This window comes from Hyaena hyaena, unplaced genomic scaffold (genome assembly GCF_003009895.1).
Source record: "Hyaena hyaena isolate Hyena2069 unplaced genomic scaffold, ASM300989v1 scaffold_331, whole genome shotgun sequence".
Taxonomy (NCBI): domain Eukaryota; kingdom Metazoa; phylum Chordata; class Mammalia; order Carnivora; family Hyaenidae; genus Hyaena; species Hyaena hyaena.
In genome coordinates, this window is record NW_024080965.1 from 628,330 (window position 1) to 651,094 (window position 22,765).

Here is a 22,765-nt window from a genome sequence, read left to right on the forward strand (position 1 = left end):
TTGTCTCAAGATGTGATTTCTGAGGAACCAGAACTAAGATAACTCCTTTTAGGCCATCTGTCTGAGAGCCCCAGCAAGCCCATATGACCAGGAAAAGATTTTTGACCCCAAACTACATTTGTTTGTGACAGTATTCTCATTCATAACCCACTTTCAACCTTTGCTTTTAAGACAGCCAATAACAGTTCAGTGTTGGCTTCTGTGGAGAGTTGGACAATAGGTTAATATCCAAGACTCCTCCAACCTGGCGATTTCCCTGAAACCAAGGAAGAATCTGGGACATGGCATGCTCAGAACTCCAAAGAAGAAAAGGTAGGATGTTTCCTCAAAGGCTGCTGGAAGACAAAAAGAGCACTGTTAGGAACTACTTCATTTTTAGGCAACCACACCACATAGAGAACTCTGGACCCCAGGTGAGCATCAGAATATGGTGAGTATAACCCTAAGCAGAGAGTAACTGCAATCTCTGTTCAGCGTGGGCAACTCAGCGCTGACAGAACAAACATGCTAGAAAGAACAGGCTGTAAAGAGCAAACATGGGGCGCCTGGGTGGCTTGGTAGATTGGGAGTCAGACTCTAGATTTTAGCTTAGGTCATGTTCTCATGGTTCGGTTCATGTCAGATTCCACGGTGACAGCACAGAGCCTGCTCATGATTCTCTCTCTCCCTCTCTCTTTGCTTCCCTCTCTCTCAAAATAAATAAATGGACTTTTAAAAAAGAAGAAGAACAAACATGAGGCTCAGCATGAACCTCTGCGCATGTTCAAGAGTCCCCAAGCCTTGTATGACAATATGCTCAGTCACAAGAAACCCCAGAACATCTGTGCATTTTCTCTCCTCCTCCCCAATGGTAAGGTACAGGAAGAGACGTACCAAGAGAGAGCACTCGGGGACCATGCTAGCGAACCTAGCTGCTGGCTCTGTCTCCCAACTGAGGGAGACCCAAGTGGGGAATTTGTTGAGTAGGATCACACTGAAGTTGAGGTCAAGGAATGTGTACAAAATGGTGCCTTAAACTAAAAGTGGAGATCTCCAGAGTCCTGAGATGTGACTTAATGTCACGCTGCCGTCTACCACACTTTTAGAGAATTTGGATTCATCATAAGAGAGAAGGCTACCGTGACCCATGTGCTTCAGGAACTACCATGTGCTGACACTGGCCCAGCTGCCAAAAGGTGGGAAGGGTCTCACACATGTTCTGATTTTAACTGAGAATCCAGGCTTCCAGTCAGCTTTGCCAGCAGCTTTGATCCATCTGAACCTCAGTTTCTTCTGAGAAACGAGGGTGGACTCAGCCTTCGGACATGTTGTATTTGGCACGGTGTTTTGGAGTTTTTAACTAATTGCCAATATTTCAGTATGAAACTCCAGAATTTGGGGGCCAGAGTCATCAGGCCCAGGATGTTCAGAGAGGCCTGGGGGAGAGGTCTCGGCTGCTCTTTGGGTTGAGCCAGGGAGGTAAAAGAAGTCAAGCTAATATTAAGCTATCAAGCTGCTGGTGCTGCCAAAAAAGAGAGAAAGGCAGAGAGAGAAAAGAAAACCTGCGGAATTGGGTCCACTTGGCAACCACTGAAGATAAGTAGTGGCTGCTGTTTCAGGTGAGGCTGGCCCTCTCCAGCTCACCCTCGTCCTGGGTGGGTGATAGGATGATGGGCCCAACTTCCCTCATTTAAGATTCTTGCCTGCCCCAGTAGCCTTTGCGGTTATAATCCTTGAACAAGGTGGTTCTTTGGCTCTAATATGCAATAGCAACAACAACCACCACAACAACAGAGCAATGGTTCCAGAGTGCCAGGCACTGGCCAGCAATTTACATACATTAGCTGTTGCAGACTTACAATGCCTTGTAAGGTAGGATTATTAAATGTACTTGTTTTTTAATGTTTTGGTTTTTTTTTTTAATTTTGAGAGAGAGAGAGAGCACAAGCGGGAGAGGAGCAAAGATAGAGGGAGACACAGAATCCAAAGCAAACTCCAGGCTTTGAGCTGTTGGCACAGAGCCCATTGCAGGGCTTGAACCCACAAACCGTGAGATCGTAACCTGAGCTGAAGTCTCCGACGCTTAATCCGACTGAGCCACCCAGGCGCCCCGCAGTTTCCTTATTTAAAAAGTAAGTTTGGGGGCCGCTTGGGTGGTTCAGTCGGTTAAGCGTCTGACTTCGGCTCAGGTCATGATCTCGCGGTTCGTGGGCGAGCCCCGCATCGGGCTTTGTGGGGACAGCTAACTCAGAGCCTGGAGCCTGTTTCGGATCCTCTGTCTCCCTCTCTCTCTGACCCTCCCCTGCTCACGCTGCCTCTCTCTCTCTCTCTCTCTCTCTCTCTCTCAGAAATAAATAAAACATCATGGGGCACCTGGGTGGCTTAGTCGGTTGAGCGTCCGACTTTCGCTTGGGTCATGATCTCACAGTTCGTGGGTTAGAGCCCCGCGTCGGGCTCTGTGCTGACTGCCAGCTCAGAGCCTGGAGCCTGTTTCGGTCTGTCACTCCCTCTCTCTCTGACCCTCCCCTGCTCGCGCNCTCAGAGCCTGGAGCCTGTTTCGGTCTGTCACTCCCTCTCTCTCTGACCCTCCCCTGCTCGCGCTGTCTGTCTCTCTCTCTCTCCTAGAAATAAAAAAAAAAAAAAAAACAAACATTAGAAATAAATAAAACATCAAAAAATAACTTTATAAAAAAAGTAAGTTTGGGGCACCAGGGTGGCTCAGTCAGTTAGGCATCCGACTCTTGGTTTCAGCTCAGGTCATTATCTCAGGGTTCGTGAGTTCGAGCCCCACATCAGACTCTGCTCTCTCTGTCTCTCAAAATAAATAAACTTCAAAAAAAGGAATACACCACAAAAAAATAAATAAATAAGGAAACTGGGGTTCACACCTGTAGGTAAGTTTGCCCACTGTCCCATTGACCAGCAAGCAACAGAGTCAAGCCTTGAACCTGGGCTGCCTAGACATGATTCTACCATCACACTATCCTGACACGGTCACTGTTATCTTGGTCAGCCTAACTTCAGCGCAGCTAGAGCCAGAATTGCAGCTGGTGGTTTATAAGTTTAAATGCCCCGTATTCAAGAGCCACGCAGTAGAGATGCAGGTGAGTATATGTCCAGGGAGCATAAAATCAGGAGGTGGGGAGGTGATGAGGCACATCCTTGGTTAAAGCATGTGGGCGCCTGAGGCCAAAGTGCCTCAGGCTTAGTGTTAACAGAAGACAAGAGCTGTGAGCTTGGAGGGCACGGGGGTCAGTCTCCTGAGATGCCAGGGCCTTTGAGAGGCCTTGGGGAGAACCTCCAGGTGCTCCTAGTGCTGAGACAGGTAGGTAGAAGGTGAGAGAGTGCAGGCTGATACCTGAACTCTCCCGGCTATGGGGGGTTAGGGTGGGGGGGTTCTGGAGAGTGGAAATCAGGTGGCCCCCTCTGAGCTGGGGCCAATGTGAGCCTCTGAGCCAGGAGGCCTACGGCTCCCACCCATGCCCTCCTCCCTCTTGCCCCTCCCCCCTCTGGTCTGAGGATCCGTGTTAACGAACCAGGTTCCTGTGCCGGACGCAGCCCAGCTAGCTCACAGGGAAAAACTGGATCGGAGCCTTTCTTAGATGCAGCAATTTAGCTGAAGCCTCAGGGCCACGGCGCCCCTGCAGTGCAAGGGCGTGAGAAGGACAAGGAGGAGAAAGGACAAGTTCAGAGACCCATCACCTCTGCGCGGGGGGTGGGGGCGTGGGGGCGGACCTCAGCCTACACTTGCCTGGCCGGGTGGGTAGCAGGAAGGATGAGGCGCAGTCAGCGGGGCGAGGGCACCGCGCGGTTCCGTGGCTCAGTCAAGTGAATGGCCCGGAGCCTAGAGCCCGGCGCCTTGCCTGGGATCCCGCCGCCAAAGCCTAGAGCGCCCCCTGCGGAGGCCGAGGACACCGCAGGCAGGTGGCGGGATCCGGCGAGGAGGCCGGAGGAGGGAGCTCCAGCCCCGCCCCGGAGCAGGGTGCGCCCCCATCCCACCTGCACGAGGGCACCCCGCCCGGGGGAGGGGGGCGGGAGTCCGAGGCGGGTCGGATTCCCAGCCAGCTCTCTCCTCACAGGAGGCGGCCCATTATCCGGCGTCGTTAAAGAGCAATTAGATGGAAATTAAGCCGAGAACAAGTATTGATTATCTCATTAAGGCCGGGGGAGCCCGCTCGGTCGGTGAGAGTTTACCGCCGCTCACCCCATTATCTGCAAGGTGAAAGCCTGCGGTCATCAAACCCCAGTGAAGTATTGATCTTACCCCTATCCCCAAACCCAGTCCCCGCCCTCCCCCTAGAGTGTATAAGGGTCTGGAGAGGTGACACTGGGGGGTGGGATGAGGGGGAAGAAGATCTCAGGCCCCTACTCTGTGTCTTAGCACTTCCTCTGTAGTTCCTTTACATTTTCTGCTTCCAAATCATTATTTTCCCCCGTGTTACTTTGGGGGGGGGGGAGACCAGAGATAATTCACATCCCTCCAGGGTGGCAGAGGGGGCTCCCCTCGATTTATATCCAGGGGAGATAAACTAAAGTTGAAACTGACCGAAAGTATTTGCCCCCTGTTGACACAGAGTATAGGGTGTCTCTGGGCCTCAAACCCCAAACCCCGCAGGGAGGGGTGGTTCGTTCTGGACCACCACTGTCTCTAAAAGAAGATATACCTAGGATCACTCCCCAAAGCCCCCCAAGGCTTAGAAACCTCAGAGTTAAGAAAGGACTTCCCCAGGGTCGCCGATGATGAGATCTGTGGAGACAAATCACAGTGTGTTAGAGAAAAAGGTTGTTTTCATCCTAGTTTTGCTCCTAGCCAGCTGCGTAACCGGAGGCAAGTGACTTTGCCTCTTCAGGCCACAGAGTCTGCAAAGAATGGGGTTGGAAGAGCTCTAGAGCTCCCACGCCCTCAGACACAACAATCTGTCAAAGTGCTGAGCTCCTGCCGCCAGGCCTGGGGGTGCAGCTGTGTGCCCAGCATCTGCCTGACCTCCGACCTCCGGGAGCTATGGCCTCGAGGGGAAGAAGACACAGAATGGATAATCATGGAAATAATTAATAAGTTACCATTATGATAGGAACTAGAAGGAAGAGTGCAGGTGCTATGAGGCTGTTGAAGAAGGAAGTGGAGGGACCTTGCACAGGGTGCAGATGTTTCAGTAAAGGCGCAGGGAACGCCTGTTGCCCACTAACTCGTTCAACACACGACGACTGAAGGTGCTCCAGGGCCCGTGGGGAGCAAAACGATGGTCCCTTCTCCCTGGAGCCCGCGGTGCAGTGGGGGAGACCGACAGCAAGGATCTAATCACGCGAATGAAAGTAAAAGCACACCTATTGTACATATAGTGAAAAATATGACGGAGTCATGAGCAAGAGGAGGAATTCATTTGGGGAAGAGAGGGTCAAGGAAGCCCCTCTGAGAACGCCCATCATTTAAGATCAGAAGTCCTTCAGGGGAGTCTTTGGAAAAACTGGAGGAGTCTCCTGGAGAGGACGCGCCTTCCTCCCCAACTCGCCTTGCTTTGGAGGGCGCCCAGGACGGAGACCCAGCAGAGAACGGGGTTCCGGTCTCTGACACCCCCGACCCCGCCGCAGGGCTCACCTGAGAGTGTCAGGCGAGCCTGGGAGGCGGAGGGAGGGCCGGCGGCGGCAGGTGGTACGCGGGGCGCACACCGCGTTGGCCCGAGCGGAGTGCGCGGCGCCGCTGCGGTATCTGGGCTCATCTCCCTGCCCCGGAGCCGGGCAACTATTAATCTTGGTTGACGGTTTCTAATGTCCTAATTGGGAGGTGGGGAGAGCGGCCCAGTCCGCCCTAAAGGTAGAAGCGGCTAATGGGCCTCTTCATCACCGCCAGGAGCGGGTCCCCGGTGGGGCGCAAGGGGCGCTGCGGCAGGTGAGACGCGGAGCTGGCGGCGGCCCTTAATGAAGCCGCCCGGCCTGGGCGCACCGAGAGGCGAGCTCCGGGGAGCGAGGCGGCTCCAGGGTGAGAGGGCGGTTAGCTCAGCCCAGCGCGGGGGCTCACCTGGGCGCCCTTTCCCCGAGGAGGCCTCCTGGGGGCGCAGTGCTGGGGTCGGTGGGGGTGCTGGGCTAGACCTGAGTAGCTAATGGATCCTTTCAGAGGTGACAGGAGTTGGACGGGATATGGGGGGGAGGGAGGGGGTCGCCCTGCAATAAGGAAGGGCTGGGCACAAAGTGGGCGCTCGGAAATGTTGCTGACCTACAGGGCCTGTGCTCACGTGTGCAGGGCAGAGATGTTAGAAGCAAGTGTGAATTCGCAGGCTTCCGGGACCCTAAGGACTCCAGAGCGCCTTGTCTTTTCACAGCTGCGCCCCTTGCCCTCTGCGACATTCAGTTTCCCTTCCGGAGCGGGTTTGTGAGCTCCCAGCCCTCCAACTCTCAAGCACGCCCCACCCCCACCCCCTCCGGCAGGCATATACTAGCGGGACCTGTAGCTAACCTAGTCCTACCAATACAGCGCCCCCTCACCCACCCCCATGTGGCCCAAACTGCGGGTGGCTTTTGGGCCCACCCAGTCCCGTAGGCTCTGCGCGCGGGTCTCGCCCTCCCCTGGGAACCGCTGCGTTCTGGAACCGCGGCTTCCGCGCGGGCTTCGTGGTCTCTCGCTTGCTGTCAGCCTCTCTCTCCCGCCCCCTTCCCCCTCCAGCCGCCCCAGAAATATATTGTATTCTCACCTAATCCTGTTCAATTACAGCATAATAAAACACATAATAAAAACCTAATTCATTTTTCTCCCGCGTCCCCCATCTCCCGGCATCTTCTTGCTCGGGATTAAAAATTTGTCTTCATGCTTGTGGCATCGCAGTCCCGGCGTCTCCGCATCTTTAATGTATGAGCCAGGGAGCTAGGGACCCACCGATTCTGCCGTCTCTGCTCCAGAACGGCGTCCGCTAGTCACCTGAGGATGCGGGTGGGGAAGGAAGGAAAAGCGCATCCCAGGGTGGGGGCCCTTTGGCAGCCCCCCTCCTTTCCACGGGATGATTTGGGGCTCAAAGGCCCCCAGATTTCCAGTGGTCAGGAGACAGCTTGTCAGTCGGATCCCACGGACCCAGTGTGGCCTCCAGGGGGCGCAATGTGGGGCCGGTCTCTGGGGATGGAGTATATTAAGGACACTTGGCTGCAGAGCAGGGCCAGGCAAGCGGCCCCAGTTTCCTCAGCCTTCATTCTCTCTGCTTGTGATCTCGGCTAGCCCCGCCAACCGAGGCTCTGGCTTCTAAGTTGCCACCACCATCCCCAGTCCCTGGGGAGTATTTACCACCCTCTGATCACATTGTGAACAACCTGGGTCCCTGAAACAAGGTTAGAACTTCCCACAAAGAATTATTAAGAATTCAATGAGAGAAAGTCCCTACAAAGTCCCAGTGCCTGAAGATTATAGAGGGCAGGTGTGAGACCCAGTACAACCTAGTGATACTCCCTCATGCCTTGGTTCCTTCCTTCATGCATTTAGGGCAAGGGTTCTCAAACTTTCTACATTTATAGGACCTTTAGTTTTCCAGTAATTTTTTCCCCAGTACCCTAGGCCAAAAGAAATAGTTAACAGTTCACTGTAAGTACTTAGGTCTAAGCAATTTAGTCCATTATTTCCATCCTAACTCCTTCGTACCTGTTTGAAAAACAAATGCACACACATACATATATAATATTTTAATATAATTCTTAACCTTGATTACTTACTAACGGGATGTGTGCACCAGTTGAGATCTGCCTAACTTCTCCAAACGTGGAATCGGCTTGCTACTGCCACCTCATTGCCTGTGCCACATTGACTTTTTTGTGGTTCTTGCTTTTTAGCCCAGCAACCATCAAAAACCCAGTTTTGCGAAGACATTGAAAGTAATGCAGCACAATCTAATTTTGAAACCGTGAACTTGAGTTAGTAGTTTGTGCAGTGTCCAGCATATGTGGAATATTGCTGGGCTCCTCTTGAAAACTGAAAATACCTTGCCGCAGTCCTACGAATTCACTGTGGCACTCTGGGGGGCCTAAGTACACAGTTCGGAAACCACAGATTTAGGGAGCCGGCCTGTTTTCTTTACACAGCAAGCCTCTAGTGGTCTTGGAAAGTTTGGGACAATTGAATGGAAGTCATCTGATTTGGCCAAAGAAAAAGAACTTGAATCTTAACCACAACTCGGAGATCAGATATAAGCAGGGTAGTCTGACAGCCTGGGGCTTTAGGTGTCGGAAGCCAGCTTGTAGAAATGGGGCCTTGAAAGAAAATCACTAGCAGTGAAATCAAGTCCAGCAAGAAGAATCAGACCCAGCAGAGAGTTGAGTATCGTAAAAAGGACTGCTTGTAGGTATATTGTGGGGTGATGCCTAATCTTACATCACTACTACCCAGCACCTTGCCCACTCCATTGTGCCTTGGTGCCCTGGAAAACGGGCCATGAAAATGAAACTCTATCACCAGAGGCCCAAGCGACTCTGCTGAGGGACCACTCAGTAGGGACTGGACAAGAATGAGGTGAAGGTGTCTCCTTGCCAGCATGCCTTAAATGATAGCAGTTCAGTGACAGCCCCAGAGGTGGCTGCAGAGGGAGAGGGTAGGTCAGCACCCCGGGAAATGACTGCCAAAGGAAAAAGGCACTGACATGCTGAGAAACAGACAACAGAGTTGAAGACAGTGGCTCTGGTTACATGTCAGACATTCTCTCTCGCACCCCCTTTCATTTGGGACTCCGAGAGAGAGACACAGAAGAGAAAGGGCTGAGCCCCTCCTCTCACTGGCCATCCTGTGCAGGGACCTCGCTTGAGGCAAGCTTCACTTTGCCTGAGGGACTTTTCAAGCCCCCAGTTCTGATATGCCTCCCAGGGAGCATACGCTCCACCCCCACCCCCCCTCCAGGCTGAAAGTCACTAAAGACGGGAGCCATTGTTTCTTTTGTGAATATGTGACATCTTTTAGGTTTGCTGAGGAGTAATAAAACAGGTTGAGAAACACCATTAGTGATCTTACCTAGGACCAACATATGAGTGGGGTTTAGGGCTCTTTTGCACCCCACATTCATTTATTCAGCAAACGTGTATTGAGTACTTACTGTGAGTCAGGCGGTATGATAGGTGTTGTGGGCATAAAAAAGTGACTATAGGAGCTGTTGTTTAATGGGTAAAGAGTTTCAGATGTGCAAGATGAAAAGGTTATGAAGGCCTGTTTCACGACAATGTGTATATACTGAACACTATGAATTATACACTTAAAATGGTTAAGACGGTAAATTTTGTGTTATGTGTTTTTTATCACAATTCTTTTTAAGTGAAGATAAGGTGCCTTCCCTCAGGGGAAGTTTCCTGTAAACTGGAGAGAATCTGTATAGGGGCAATAATAATACATGGTGTAGTAAATATCAGTCATGATTCCACCTAACAGTTATTGCCCTGCTTTGAGAACAGCCCCAATCATAGAGACAAATATGAAGTAATGATGTCCAATGTCCTTGAAACTTGACCCTGACCTCCTGCCACCTCCTAGGAGGAGACAACTGATCTAAGTCGTACCAATATCTGAAACTTGAATGGGCAGATCAGAAACCAGAGCCGGTTGAAGCTACTTTATGTCAGTGTCCATAAACTCCAGTTGCTGAGGCCCAGGGAGCTGCCCAGCTTCCTGCTCTTTCCAAAGGCCAGGTAGGTTGGCTCCATCTCTGGGTCTGAGAGCCACTCCAGAGTCCTTCCAGTACCTCCCTCTATTTCCTGAAGCTCGCCACAACCATTCTCTATTGCCTTCCACAAAATAGCGTGAAGTAAAACTCAAACCAGAGTGCTTCTTCTGGGAAATGAAAGTTGTCAACTTGCTGGTGATAGGGGAAAGGAGGTCTTCAGTCAGAAAAGAATATAGGTGGTGGATTGGTTAATTTAGAGATTTACACAGCAAACTTTTGTTCCATAAGCAAACATGTTATCCCAAAGGAACTGCTTGTTGCTTGTTAAGAGGGATAGGTTACTTTCCCTTGGATGTATGGGGTGGGGGGAGGAAGGGGCTCTGTTTGTAGCCCAAGCTTGGCAGGGTTCCTCCCCTGTCCTAAGGGTTGTTATTCAGTTTTTCAAAAGCTTGCTGGTTTAAAATTGGAAAGAGGAAAGAAAAGGCTGGAGGAGGCTGGGGCCCAGAATTGGGGCCTGCGGTTGTCCCTCTGGCAGCCTGAGCTGGGACGACTGCCCATGAGGAAAACGGTGTGTATATTTAGAAAGAGAAGAGAGAGCTGCCCAGGAAGTTCCCTTGGAGGGTATGATGCAACTGGGTCACGATTTCTCCACAATTCCTAGCAAAAGAATGCCCCCGCAGGAGCATAAAACCGAGATCGCTGTAACATGCAGGGAGATAGACATAGAGGGGATGGGGTGAGGCACCCTAATGACTGCTGGGCACAGGCTGTGTCCCTGCAGATGGGAAAGGAGTTTGTTCACCCAACAGACCATTTCTACTCAGCATCGAGCATAGAGCCACTCTTAGCAGGGTTTTGTAAACGTTTCCTGAGCTGTGGGATGCAAGCGCAGTATTGTCAGGGCCAATAACCCGGTAGGCTGCCAAAAAATCCGGGCTTGGGACCCAGGAAGGACATCCCGCAATTCCTCGAAAACGTCGCGGATTTCCGGGCAGGAAGTCAAAGGGCGGGCGCTGGGGCGCTCGGGGGCTTCCAAACTGGAAAGGAGGGAGGCGATTTGGCGGATTTAACGGTCCAGGACCGACGTCACCCGGAAAGCGGATTTGATACGAAGGTTCCTAGTTCAGGTAGGGAAGATGAATTGCATTCCCGGCTAGCGGCGATAATGCCGTTGCCTGGGAAACGGAAAGGCTGGGGAGCCGAGCCTAACTTTGACTGAGAAGGGCCAGAGGAGGGGCGGGACTCTGCGCTGACTGGCTTTGCCTCAGGGGGCGTGGCTTACCGATGACTGACAGACGCCCCGGGGTGGGACTGGCTTGAGACTGACAAGCCTGACTGAGAGGAAATGGGCTTGGTTGTGACTTTTTTTTTTTTTGGTTGTGACTTGTAGGGCACCGCAAGGGTGTTGGCGGGAGAGCTGGCGGAAGGGGGCGACTAGCCTGGTCTGATTGGCATGCACCCACAGAGCTGGAGCTGAAGCTGGCCCCAAGTACTGTCCCTAAGATGCTAGCGTCAGTGACCTTAGAAAAGAGGATATGCCCATTTGGCCGTCTCTCTCTGGCCAGCCTAACCCAGACCTGAGCCATTTTTCTCCTCAGAACATGGGTTGGGAGAGAAGGAGAGATGTGATCTTAATAATGGGCAAGGTGGAAGTTCTGGAGCAGATGAGGCCAGGCCAGGGGAAGAAGCCTGGAGAGGAAGCCCTAAGAGGCAGATGTAGGCTCCTAAAGAAGGTCCCCAGAGTCTGAACATGAGGACAGAGGGAGGCCCAAGAACGAGGGAGATTATTTTCCAGGGAGAAAAGTGCTACCTCTGCCCAAATGCTGACTTTCTAGGAAAATTCCAAGTAGGCGGGGGCAGTTTGGAAAAGGTACCTGGCAAGGATTTGCCCCTAGAGAGCCTGTGAAGTTAGCCTAAAGCTAACTTTGGCTTTGAGAAGCTGGTGTGGAATTAGGAAGGAAAGATGGCAGCAAAGCATTCCTTCCTCCTAGCCTCACTGGTGCCTTGGCCAGTCCTCTCCCTGATAGGGTTTAGTGTTATCTGCAGAGCACAGTAAGTATGTTATAAAATGTTCTTCATGATTTTGTTTAACAGAGGTTCCTGTACCTCCCTCCCCAAGTAGGTTTATTTTACATGGATTTTCCAGTAAGAGTGCAAGGCCACATTTCAAGGAGACTACCAAAGACCAAAGCTGTAACTGCAGAAAGAGGCTTCAGGAGGTGACCCAGGGCCCCGTGGGCTTGGTAGGAGGCACAGGTCAAGACCGGCAGGACAGGTTGGAATTGAAACTGGTTTTCCACACGTCACTCCATATTTAAAAACACTTTTTAAAATTAAACTCTAGGCCCAACATGGGCTCAAACTCAACAACCCCAAGACCAGAAGTCACATGCTGTTTTGACCAAGCCAGCCAGGCCCATCTAAATGTCACCCTATATTTAAAAAATGTTTGATGTTTATTTATTTCTGAGAGAGAGAGAGAGAGACAGAATGTGAGCCAGGGAGGGAGGAAGAGAAAGAGGAAGACACAGAATCTGAAGCAGGCTCCAGGCTCTGAGCTGTCAGCATAGAGCCCGACCCAGAGCTTGGTCTCACAAATCGGGGAGATCATGAGCCAAAGTTGGATGCTTAACCAATTGAGCCACCCAGGCGCCCCCTGTCACCTCATATTTAATCAAGCATAGGAATCTTTGCTTATGATCCTTCAGCTGCAAAACTCTCAAGGTTGGACACTCCTCAGGCTTTAGTAAAAGGTCTGAGTACACTTGTGGGCCTATAAACAAACTGGGCCCAGGGAGGAGAGGCCCTGGAATGTCAGAGAGAGTAGAAGAATTGCTTCAAGTTTGGCTGGTGGCTGGCTGGTGAGGAAGCAGCTTAGCACAGTGGCTTCAGAGTCACATGACTAAACTTGAATCCTGCTTCTACCACTTCCTAGTTGTGTAACTATGGGCAATGTTTTAAATGTCTTTAAGCCTGTGTTTTTGCTAAGAATGGACAATAACATGTCTGGTCCCATAGTGGGTTGTGAAGATCACAAGAGATGATGGACTTGGAGCACTTGGCCCAGCACGTATGGCTCAGTGAGCAGTAGCTGGTGTCACCCCCACTGCCCATGCAGGGAAACTTCCATTTCCCAAGAGGAGTGAAAGAGCCCAGGCCAAGGTACCAGGGTCACTTCAGGCTGTTGTAGGACCCAGCAGTCCTACAGAGTCCCCCAACCCCCTCGTGTGAGAGCTTTGAGCTGCAAAGGGGGAGCTGAGGGGTATGTCCTGCAGGGAGCAGGCAATGGATTTCATTGTAGATTTATTCATGTTTATTCTTTTGAATCTTCTAAAGCCAAGACTTGGGGTAAGAGAGGCAACTAACTATAAAGTGTTTAACAGAAGCTCTCACCATCTGTCCAGAGGCATGAACTTTTGGCCCCATTTCTCCCAGGGGGAAAAAAAGGGGAATTACATAAGGAGGGAGTGGAGGGTCCTGGGTTGGGGGGAAGGGGTGACAACTAGAAAATGGTCCCCACAAGGCTTGTTCCTGTGTTGTATTGATGGGGGCATGGAGGAGGTGTAAGGAGGGTGTGCCGGTGCCCTAAGTTCTCTCTGATGGAGCTGAACAGTCCTTAGCCTTCTTCTCTCCAGAGGCTTCCCTGGGACCCAGAGGCCACCAACCCACCCAACCCATGCCAAGTGCCTAAAGGGAACCAAGAAGCCCAGTGCCTGAGCAAGTACATAGGTGTGATCAGCCTTCCTAGCCAAGAATGAAATGAAGCCAGGACTCTATCTGCGAAGGGAACAGAAGGCATCTACATCCCTTTAGTTAGTACTCCGGGTGCTGATGGAGGACTGATTTTCTAATCTCAGAGTGCCCTCTGCTGGGGGCTGAGGTTCCATACAGAAGGGAGGGAAGAGCTGGGACCTAGATTTTGTGGGGAGGGAAGGGAAGGCCGAAGGCAGGAGACTGGTTCTTCCTGGGCACTCAGGACACGGAATCAAGTGAAGACCAAGAAGTAGACAGGTTTTTAGTTTATTGAGTAACAATGGCATCATAGTTTTAGTCACTGGTAGCAGATAGTTGGGGGAGCACACAAATGCTCTTAGGGGATCCCACTGGGGCAATCATCCACACTACCCACTGCTTCAGCTAGAGCTCATGGGAGTTGGGAGTCAAGGTCCACCAGCCCTGTATCCTGTGAGTGTACCACCACATATCCCATTCCCAAGCCTACCCACCCTTTGGACCAGCTATGGATGCCTGGGCCCTTTTTCCTCTTGGGGGATGGGGGTGGGAGTGGAGGTAGGAGCAGGGCCAAGCCACAAAAAAGAGGAGCTAAGATCAGGGTTCTGCTGAATATCTAACAAGAGTCAAGAGAACACAGAGTTTCCTGTCTTAAGATTGTACATTCAGGGCCTAGTTGCCCTTGAGGGTGTGCTGGTTGTCTCCACTCAGCTGCCTGCGGAGGTTAAGCACCATTCCCACAGCTGTGTCCCTCTGCAAGAGGGGGGTGCTGGGAGCTCTTAAAGGGGAATGCTTGCTCTGCCTTCATGGCTTTTTGGTTGGGGGAGGGGGGGTTGGGACTGTAGGTGTAGATTTGAGGTTATGATGTCAGAGCAGACCAAGAACTCCTAAGAATGTATCTAAAGATGCTCACACTGCAGTGTGGGGGGATGGGAAGATGGCAAGAGTGGTACAGCATACTGCCACTCATTTGTTCTGATAGAGGAGAGGAGAGGAAATGAGCTATTTCAGGATGTGGGGGATGCATAAACTCCCTGTCTCCCTTACCCTGGTATGTCTTTCTCTGCCAGCCCAGTCCCTGGGAGCCAGGAAGCAGAAATCTGAAGGATTCAGCCCAGTTTGGCCTGCTGGTATCCCTCTATCTCTGTCCTGAGATCCTGGCTACTCCTGTGTCCAGAAGGGGCGAGGTGCTGTCAGAAACAACTTGGCCAGTGGAACCATTTAGGCAGGGAAGTCCTGGAGCCTGGCTGGCTGACAGGTGGCAAGAGGCCGAGAGGAGAAGCCAAGATATCAAGACATCCTAGGACAGCACGTCTGTTCCTCGTTTCCAGGACAGCATGTACACACACACACACACACACACACACGTATCGCGTGTGTACATATACAGACATAGAAGCACAGGACAAAGGGATTATGTGACCCTGCTCTTTGAAACCAGAGAGGAGAGAAAAAGGCTTAATGGGGGCACCTCTCAGCCTATAGATTGCTGGTCTCAATGGCTGCTTCCCTACCAAGCCCCGCCCAGTACCAGGCAGACGGGCCGGTGGCAGGGATGGCAAGGCTCCACTAAAACAGCAGCCCAAGGAGGTGATGGAGGGGTCCAACGGCTGACCCTCCTTCAGAGCCCCTTGTTGTAGTAAACCACTTCGATGCTGGGGTTTTGCTCACGGATCTGAGCTCGCAGCTCTGGCTCCAGCCTGCTCACGTGTAAGGAACTGCAACGGAACAGCACAGGCAGGCTCAGGATCCCCTGAACCCAACCTGCCTCAGGGACCACCCTCCCTCCTCCTCCCAGGCTGAGTAATCGCCTTCAACTGCCAGAAAGCCCAGCTCACTATCATTTCCCCACCCTCCGAATAAGTTTAGTACCTGCCAAGCCTCCTCCTGGAACACACTAAAGGGTCCTAAGGCCAGTGGGTTCCAGAGATGTGGAGACCTATCCAGAGCCCCCTAACCAAGCCCAGGGCAGCGCTTACCTTCTCTGGGGGAACAGGGCACAGCACAAGGGGGTGGCAAATACCAGGCTGGGGAAGAAGAGTGTTGGGAAGGTTTGTGAAGTTTTGGCCTATGGTTGCTGCCTCCCCGTATCCCACCCCGTCCCTGGAGACAGCCCCTAGGGGTAGAGGTTGACTAAAGCCAATGCTGACATTAGGTTCTGGCTAAGGGAAGAGCCTCCAGGGCAGTGACCCAGAGCTCCACAGCCAGTGAGTGCCTGAATCAGAAATTAAATGTGCACACAACTCCTGGATGATGCCAAAACGGGTATTTCCATGCTTTCCTCTTGTACATGAGGACTAGAATGTTTTCAACTAGACTGTTGACCTTCAAGGATGGAGATCACCTGCTAACACACACAGCATGCCCTACAAGCGTCTAAGAGCCCTACCAGCTGAATATATAAATGAATGATGTACATGAACATCCTAAAATCAGTTAAGTACCCACCCACATCCACCATGGAAAGGGCACTTCCACACACCCGAGCTAAGTCCCCGCACACTTACCAGAAGCCCACCAGTCCCACCTGCAGGGGTGCTCCCAGCCAGGGGCGACGCTGTGGGGCGACAGAGACAATGGAATGGCTTGTGCCACCCCCACTCTAGCCCGCACCGCTTTTCCCCTCCACAGCTCCATCCCATCAACCCTGATACGTGGCCCTTTCCTTTCTCCCTGTTACCAAGACGGTAACAGGGCCGGAACTGCCATATCACCAGCCTCCAGGCCAGCCAGGCTTGCTCGCTGACACCCTCCCTGGCACCCATCACCCATTCTCCCCTCACAGGATACGTTCTGCACCCTCCCCCCAGGAGCTGCTTTCTTCAGGAAGCCTCGGCCAACCCTCCGCTCACTTCCTCCCGTCCCAGTGGCACACATGAACCTGTCCCTTTCCTGTTCTGCACACCCTTCTCTGTTCACTCCAGCCAGGGGGCCGCCGTTCTGTCCCTCCCGTGGGCACAGCTGGTACTCAAAAAATATTGGTGAATAAAGGATTCAACAAATGAGCCTGTGGTCCTGTGCCTTCTTCTCTGTTCTGTTCATGCAGGTGGGAGCCTCTGTGTCTCACTGTTGTTAGTAGGTGATAGCATGAATATGATGCCAAGTGTGATGGTGGTGGGTCATCCCTGTGTGTCAGAGGCCTCTGGAATGACACCTATTCTCTTTGGGACAGAAACCATTTCCTTCCTTCCCTCATCTCCTCCTGCTCCCTCAGTGTTCCTTCACCCTAGCCAACTCCTTCCTGCTGAGTGAATGAAGGTGGAGGGGGCAGCACAGGGTGAGGCCAACAGGGGGCAAATCTCAGACTCGGGCCAAGCTGGAAAGGGGTGGAGACTGGTCACTTCTGCTTCCAGCCACCACCTCTTCCAGGATGGGAAAGGTGGGAGTGGCCTACCTTTTTTAAAAAAAATTTTTAATGTTTTATTTATTTTGGAGAGAGAGATAAGAGACAGCATGACCAGGGGAGGGTCAGAGAGAGAGGGAGACACAGAATCCAGACAGGCTCTAGGCTCTGAGCTGTCAGCACAGAGCCCGATGCGGGGCTCAAACCCACAAACCGGGAGATCATGATCTGAGCCGAAGTCGGACACTTAACCAACTGAGCCACCCAGGCGCCCCGGGAGTGGCCTACCTTTAGGAAGTCTTTCTTCTCCAGAGTGTCCATGATCACGGGGGGAATGGCTGCACGAGATTAGTGGGGTTAGTGGGATCAAAGTCGGAATCCTGAGGAGGGGTGGATCCCCTTCACAACTCTTCCCACTCCCCCCAGAGGGCTCAAAACCCCTGGAGAATTCACCCCATTCTTTTAAAGCCTCCCATGCCCCACCCAGGCACCCCTGCCTCACCCATGGCAGGAATGGCCATGCAGATTCTCGATATGACCACCTGGAAGATTCCCTGCTTGGCAGCGGCCACTGACTGGCCAAGTCTCCGACCTTCCTCATCAGTCACAGGGATGCCCACCTGCAGTTCCCTGAAAAAGAAAGGGGGTGGGGGGTCAGATCACAGCCCCAAATCGTACCTGCAGTGTCCCCCCGGCTCTCATCAGATTTCACAGACTCAAAGACTGTTTCTCCCACTCTAGGGTCCCAGAGTCAGACTGAGACTGTGCCCAGAAGCTTCTGTTTGGAGAGGGAGAGGATGTCCCCACCCTGGGCCAGTGTGCGCGGCAGGATGGCACACCCACCTGCACACTAGGCCTGCATGCTGGGAGCCCGAGCCACTCACCTCTGCCTCATCAGGGGGATGTTGATGCAGTTGGCAGCCGCCACAGCTGCGAAGGGCACAAATCGGCCCACCAGAGGGGGCAGGTGCTGGGAGGGGAGGAAAGACGTCACTCAGTGGCCCTAAGGGCCATGGAGTGGTGAGGGGCTCTGAGGAGAGATGTGGGGAGCCTGTAGGTTGGTGTGGATGCGTGATGGGGAGGAAGGAGACAGATGAAGGTGAGTGAAGGGGCAGTACAAGGCGGGGGGTGGGGCATTTACCTTGGTGAGGGATTTGAGGCCCAGGGCTGTGGCCACGGCCCCAGTGGTGGCACTCACGTAAGCTGTTCCCAGCTGCCTGTGGGTGGAAGAGTCAGGACACAAGCGGGGGAGGTGACCAGCCCAGCATGTGGTTCTTTGCTTCAAGGACATGCCAAATTCCTCAAACATGAGGCGTGACAGGCAGAGAGATTCCTCCCCTGCTACAGTGTAGACCTGCCTAGAAGCTCCAATCTGTCCCATTTGGAGCGGGTCCCCCACAGCTCATGCAAGAGGACCCTGAGCCCTCAGGCCAGGAGAGCAAGGAGAGCGGTGGGCTGAGGGGAGGGTGCTGAGTCACAGGCTGCAGGAGCACTTGGGGAACAGGAGAAAACAAGAAGGAGCGATGTTAGGTCTGGGGAGGCGGGGCGGGGGGGAGGGAGCCCCTGGGGATGAGCTCTCACCCCACAGTGATGGGGGCATCGCCGCTGCGGTTGGAGTAATTTACAACAGCATTGAAGGACTGATTCACCCACTGCCAGAACACCACAGTCGGGGTCTTCCTGAGGGAACAAAGACACTTATTTCTGCCTCCTCTACAGGGTCCCTCGTCCTCAAACCCTCATAATGCAACCCTAAAGGTTATTCCCAAACCCTCAGGAGGAGTGCGGCCGATGACCTTAGAACTTGCTCTGGTGACCTCTGCATCACCCTCCCCACTTACACAACCACATACACTTGTCTCTGGGGTGAGAAGAACCCTGGGGCTGAGTTCTGAGGAAGGTAAGGGATTCTAACACAAGCTCTCGTTCACCCACTATCCTCTGCCCAAACCGGTCTCTCCTAGTCATCAAGCTATACTCTAGCTTGGACGGGCTGCCCAGGGAGGGGACACGTGGGGCAGGACCTGCCTGTAGAAGGTGAGCATGCAGCCAGTGATGGTCATGTTCATGGGCACTTGGGCTGACATACGGCCAATCAGGACCACCTTCTCCCCTGTGTCCGGATGGAAGGCAGAATCGTACACATACTTGGCCCTCCACAGCTGGTCCTCAGTGAGCCCTGGCGTCACCACACCGGCCCTGCAGAGAATGGCAGGGAACAGACAGGCAATTCTAAGGGGCAGATCTGCCCCCACAGCCCTGACCACTCAGCTCAGGGGAAGTCTGGGCAGGGGACCAGGAACTTTGGCTCTGAGTCTCAGAATAAAGGAGTTACTTGTCTCTGGGGGAGTCAAATCTTCCCAGAAGGGCAGGGGGGACTCCTTTTTCCATTTTCCTTCTAGCCACATAAAGAAGGGTGCCCTTCTGTTTCTGCCTAAATGCCTGGTCATGGGTAATGGTGATTCCCAATGGGTCAAAAATGGCTGGGGGCATCACAAGGGTATTTCCTCCTGGGGACAAGGTGGGTGCTCTCTTACCTCCTTGGGACTCAATTTTGAGCCCCTTCAGTCCTTGAAGAGGGTGGGCCTAGCAGTGGGACAGGCCCCTGTGGAGGTTGTGAAGCATGCAGTAGCCCCCCACCCACAAATACCAATGCCACCTCCTCAACCCGAACACCCTGAAATTCTCTGGGTTGAAGCTCTGTGTCATAGTCGCCTGTGATTCCAACTCACAGAGCCAGGGTGCAAGGGGGTCGAGGAGTGGGATGGGGTCACTCTCAAGCCTGAGGAGATACATGCAAAAGGTACTATATTAATGGCAGGGACTGAGCACCCCTCACTCAGATGGGGTAGCGGGCTACCTGTAGTTCTGCACGATGTTCCGGGAAGCTTCCAGCTGTGCTCCTGACAGCAGCAGATTTCGGGGGTCAGTAACGGTGAAGAAGTGCCGGGCTCTGCCCAGGAAAGTGCTTTGGTCCCAGCGAGGCTCCTGGATATTGATATCTAAAGGCAACTCACCCATTTTCTGCAGAGCAAAGATCAGAATCGGAGGACTCCAAGGATGGGGTCCAAGAGCTCTACCTCTTGGAGGCCTCTGGTGGCCCTGCCCTGGTCCCTGGGCCTATCACCAATCCCTTCTAGAGCTCAAGGTGACTCAAGATAGGTAAGCAAGGGTTGGGGGGAGGAGCTGTTTTCCAGGCAATGTCCTGGCTCAGAGACCTGCAGCCACTGGAGGAGGGGGCAGGGGCAAACAGAACCAGAACACACAGGTCTCTTCTGCACGCTGGCCTGGTGCAGATTTTCATCAGCGAGGATTTACATGTGTATGGTTGATGCAACAGCAGCAACTAATCCCATGCAGCTACTCGTATGCTCTGCGTGCACAAAAATGTGTACTCTATGCATTATACATGCATGCTCGTGTCAGCGTTAGGCCCCAGCTGCCTTAAGACCTAGATACAACCCTCCAAGGCTGTGTGGGAAGATGGCATAAGCCGTCCCACGCCCCAGCCCCTGATTGGAGGAGAACAAGGGCTCACTGGCTACTTCAGGGCTTATCTATTCCAGATCTCAAATAGGGGACTCTGACGCCAGCCAGGCGTGCATGTTCATGGGCACACACAAGTCCCCTCTCCAGGGCATTTTCCTCAACCCACACTGAAAGGCCCAAGGTCCTCCTTGTTCCTCAGCTGGGCACAGACACCCATCCACCTCTCCCCACGCGACCTCCATCCAGAAAGGAGGATTCGGTAAGTGCCTTCCCCACCCAGTACTGAGAGGAAAGCCTGAAGCAGCCATCTGGCTGTGTTAGGCAGAATCTTACAGAATGACTAATCCTCTCCAACCATACTTCCCCCCTCACTGGAAGAGACACCCTTCCCCCCTCCCAAGCTCACACTCACATACCCATACACAAAGATATGTACATGCCCTACACAGATATACAAACGGTGGGCACGTCCTGCACACACTAGCCCACAAAGTCCGTTACTTGAGCGCATACACACACACACACACACACACACACACACCCCATATCCATCAACTGCAGACACTAGAATGTGTGACCATATAAGGCCCCACCCTGACATTACTCCCACCAACCAACCTCCCCTCGTGCCCCAAGAACCTCCCTAGAACTGAAGATACTGAACCCGGATAGACGGAGAGCACACCCAAGGCAGGCTTCCCTCCCTCCTAGCCCTCAGCCTCCTACCCCCCCGAACCCCGAGAACCCCGCCCTGGACCGCCAGCACTCACGCTTTGCTGAGCTCCTGGGTTTCTGGCCTCTGCAGCTCCCAGACCCGCCTTTCTCTGGGCGCGTCGCCCCTGCCTCCGCCCCCCCCCAACCCATCACGCGTAACGTCACGCGTGACGCTAACCGGCAGGAGGGGCGGGGGTTTCCCCCGCGCGTCCGCCGGGCGTGCCCAGGGATTGGCAGAGCCTGGGGGCGGTGGGTGCTATTTGGGGCGACGCCCCCAGCCCCGGCTGCAGGGAGCTGGCTCTGTGCCGCCTGCCAGAGCCAATCAGGGCTCGCGGAGTCAGTTCTGGCCGGTCCCCAGGGCTGGAGACGAGGGGAGGAGCCGCGGGTGCTGCCCCCTTTACTTGCAGTCCCCTCGCTGGCCTAGGGAGGCACCCGGCCTCGGCAACAACGCGTCTAGGTGCTCAAGGCGAAGGCTCGCTGGGCGCAGGACGAAGGCGGGCGGCGTGGAGGGGCCATCCTTTGATGGTGCTTCCGGAGGGACTCGGATTACCGCCCGACTTGTTTACTAGATGGCGGTCTTGGCAGTGGCCTCTGCCTACTTGGCCCCCTGGGCTCCTACCCCAGTTCCCACAAGCTCTTCGCGCAGCACTTGGGCATTCGCAGTCCTCCACAATCTCGTTCCGCTTGTGCCTGTGCCCCTTCTATGTCCCCATCATTTTCCTCCTCCAGTCCCCTCCTTCCCTAGCTCCACTGGGCCCCCAGTTTCCTTATGCCCCGAATCCCTACCCCTGCACCACAGACCTTAGCCCCAGTCCCTGCCCTGGGAACTGTAGGGGAAGAAGACTCAAAGTAGCTCTGTGTGCATCGAGTAAGTGGATCAGAAAGATTCTTCCTCCCGCTAGTGTCCTGGAACCGGTGCTCCACTCTGTCGCCTTTCCAGAACTCAGCCGCCAGAGAGACACTTTGTGACATAGAAGGAAGATGCATGCGAAAGAGTCAACACACACACACACACACACACACACACACACACACCTCACAACTCACCCAGTCACCGTACAGGCACGCCTGCCGCACACCCAGGCGCCATCCCACGCTCCTGCCCACCGCATGCTCGCGCCCCCTCTGCCCAGGTGACAGTCCCTCACTGAGGCCTCAGAGGTGACGCGGAGGAGTGGCAATTCCAAGCCCTAGCATCTAGCTTGGCTTGGAGAAGACGTGGCTCTGGGCTCCCCTGCGCTGAACCGGCAGCGGGAGCGGGCGAGGCGTGACCCAAACCCTAAATTCGTGGGGGCGTGGCGGGGCATCAGAACTACAGCGGGCGGAACCCGGGGGCCTCAGCCCAGGTTACCAACCACGGACCTGCGCGCCCAAGGGAGGAGGCGGAGGGAGTGACTGGCGGCCCTCGCAGCCAATGGGAGCTCGGGGCTACATAGGCCAGCCCGACTCCAGCCGCCGGGCGGGGCGTGGGCGGGGTTCCCCAGGAGGCTGCAAGCTCTCGCGCCCGCGCCCACGGCGGCCGCCGCACCAGCAAGCAGGTGAGCGGGGCCGAGCTTAAGAGGTGGGGGCCAAGAGGACCGACCGGAAGGTGGGATGCTGCGTTCTGAGTCCCAGAGCTGTTCTGGGGGACTTGGCTCCGGGTGTTGGGAGCGATGCTGTGGGACTCTAGCCAGCAGGTCTTCTCCACAAGCCTGGGAGACGTTGAGGCAAACCCTTTAGACGGGAGAGGGGGTTGGGGGGACAGCAGCCTGGAGCCAGGGGATCTATAGGGGTCGGGGAATCCCTAGGGCATTGGCTGCCGCTGCCCCAGGTTCTGAAGACCTGCCTCGAGACCTGAGCCCCCTACCCGCAAACATAAGGAAAGGTGTGCAGTGAATTGTCCTGGCCTCTG

General features: G+C 53.9%; 1 protein-coding gene across 2 annotated transcripts; it reads right to left on the reverse strand.

The window, feature by feature from the left end:
* Positions 1 to 13,600: 13,600 nt before the first annotated feature.
* On the reverse strand, positions 13,601 to 22,095 carry SFXN3 (sideroflexin 3). Of its 2 annotated transcripts, none has more exons than XM_039249286.1 (11): positions 21,922 to 22,095; positions 19,532 to 19,695; positions 18,700 to 18,870; positions 18,253 to 18,351; positions 17,813 to 17,888; positions 17,556 to 17,641; positions 17,174 to 17,301; positions 16,960 to 17,009; positions 15,836 to 15,885; positions 15,308 to 15,355; positions 13,601 to 15,046 (listed from the first exon to the last, which is right to left on the reverse strand). In XM_039249286.1, the coding sequence occupies exons 2-11, from the start codon at positions 19,690 to 19,692 to the stop codon at positions 14,950 to 14,952; spliced, it is 966 nt and encodes a 321-aa protein (XP_039105217.1). In that variant the 5' UTR covers positions 19,693 to 19,695; positions 21,922 to 22,095; the 3' UTR covers positions 13,601 to 14,949. The 2 variants fall into 2 exon arrangements, with proteins under 2 accessions (XP_039105217.1, XP_039105216.1); XM_039249285.1 differs by lacking the exon at positions 21,922 to 22,095 and adding an exon at positions 20,931 to 21,468.
* Between the last annotated feature and the right edge of the window lie 670 nt (positions 22,096 to 22,765).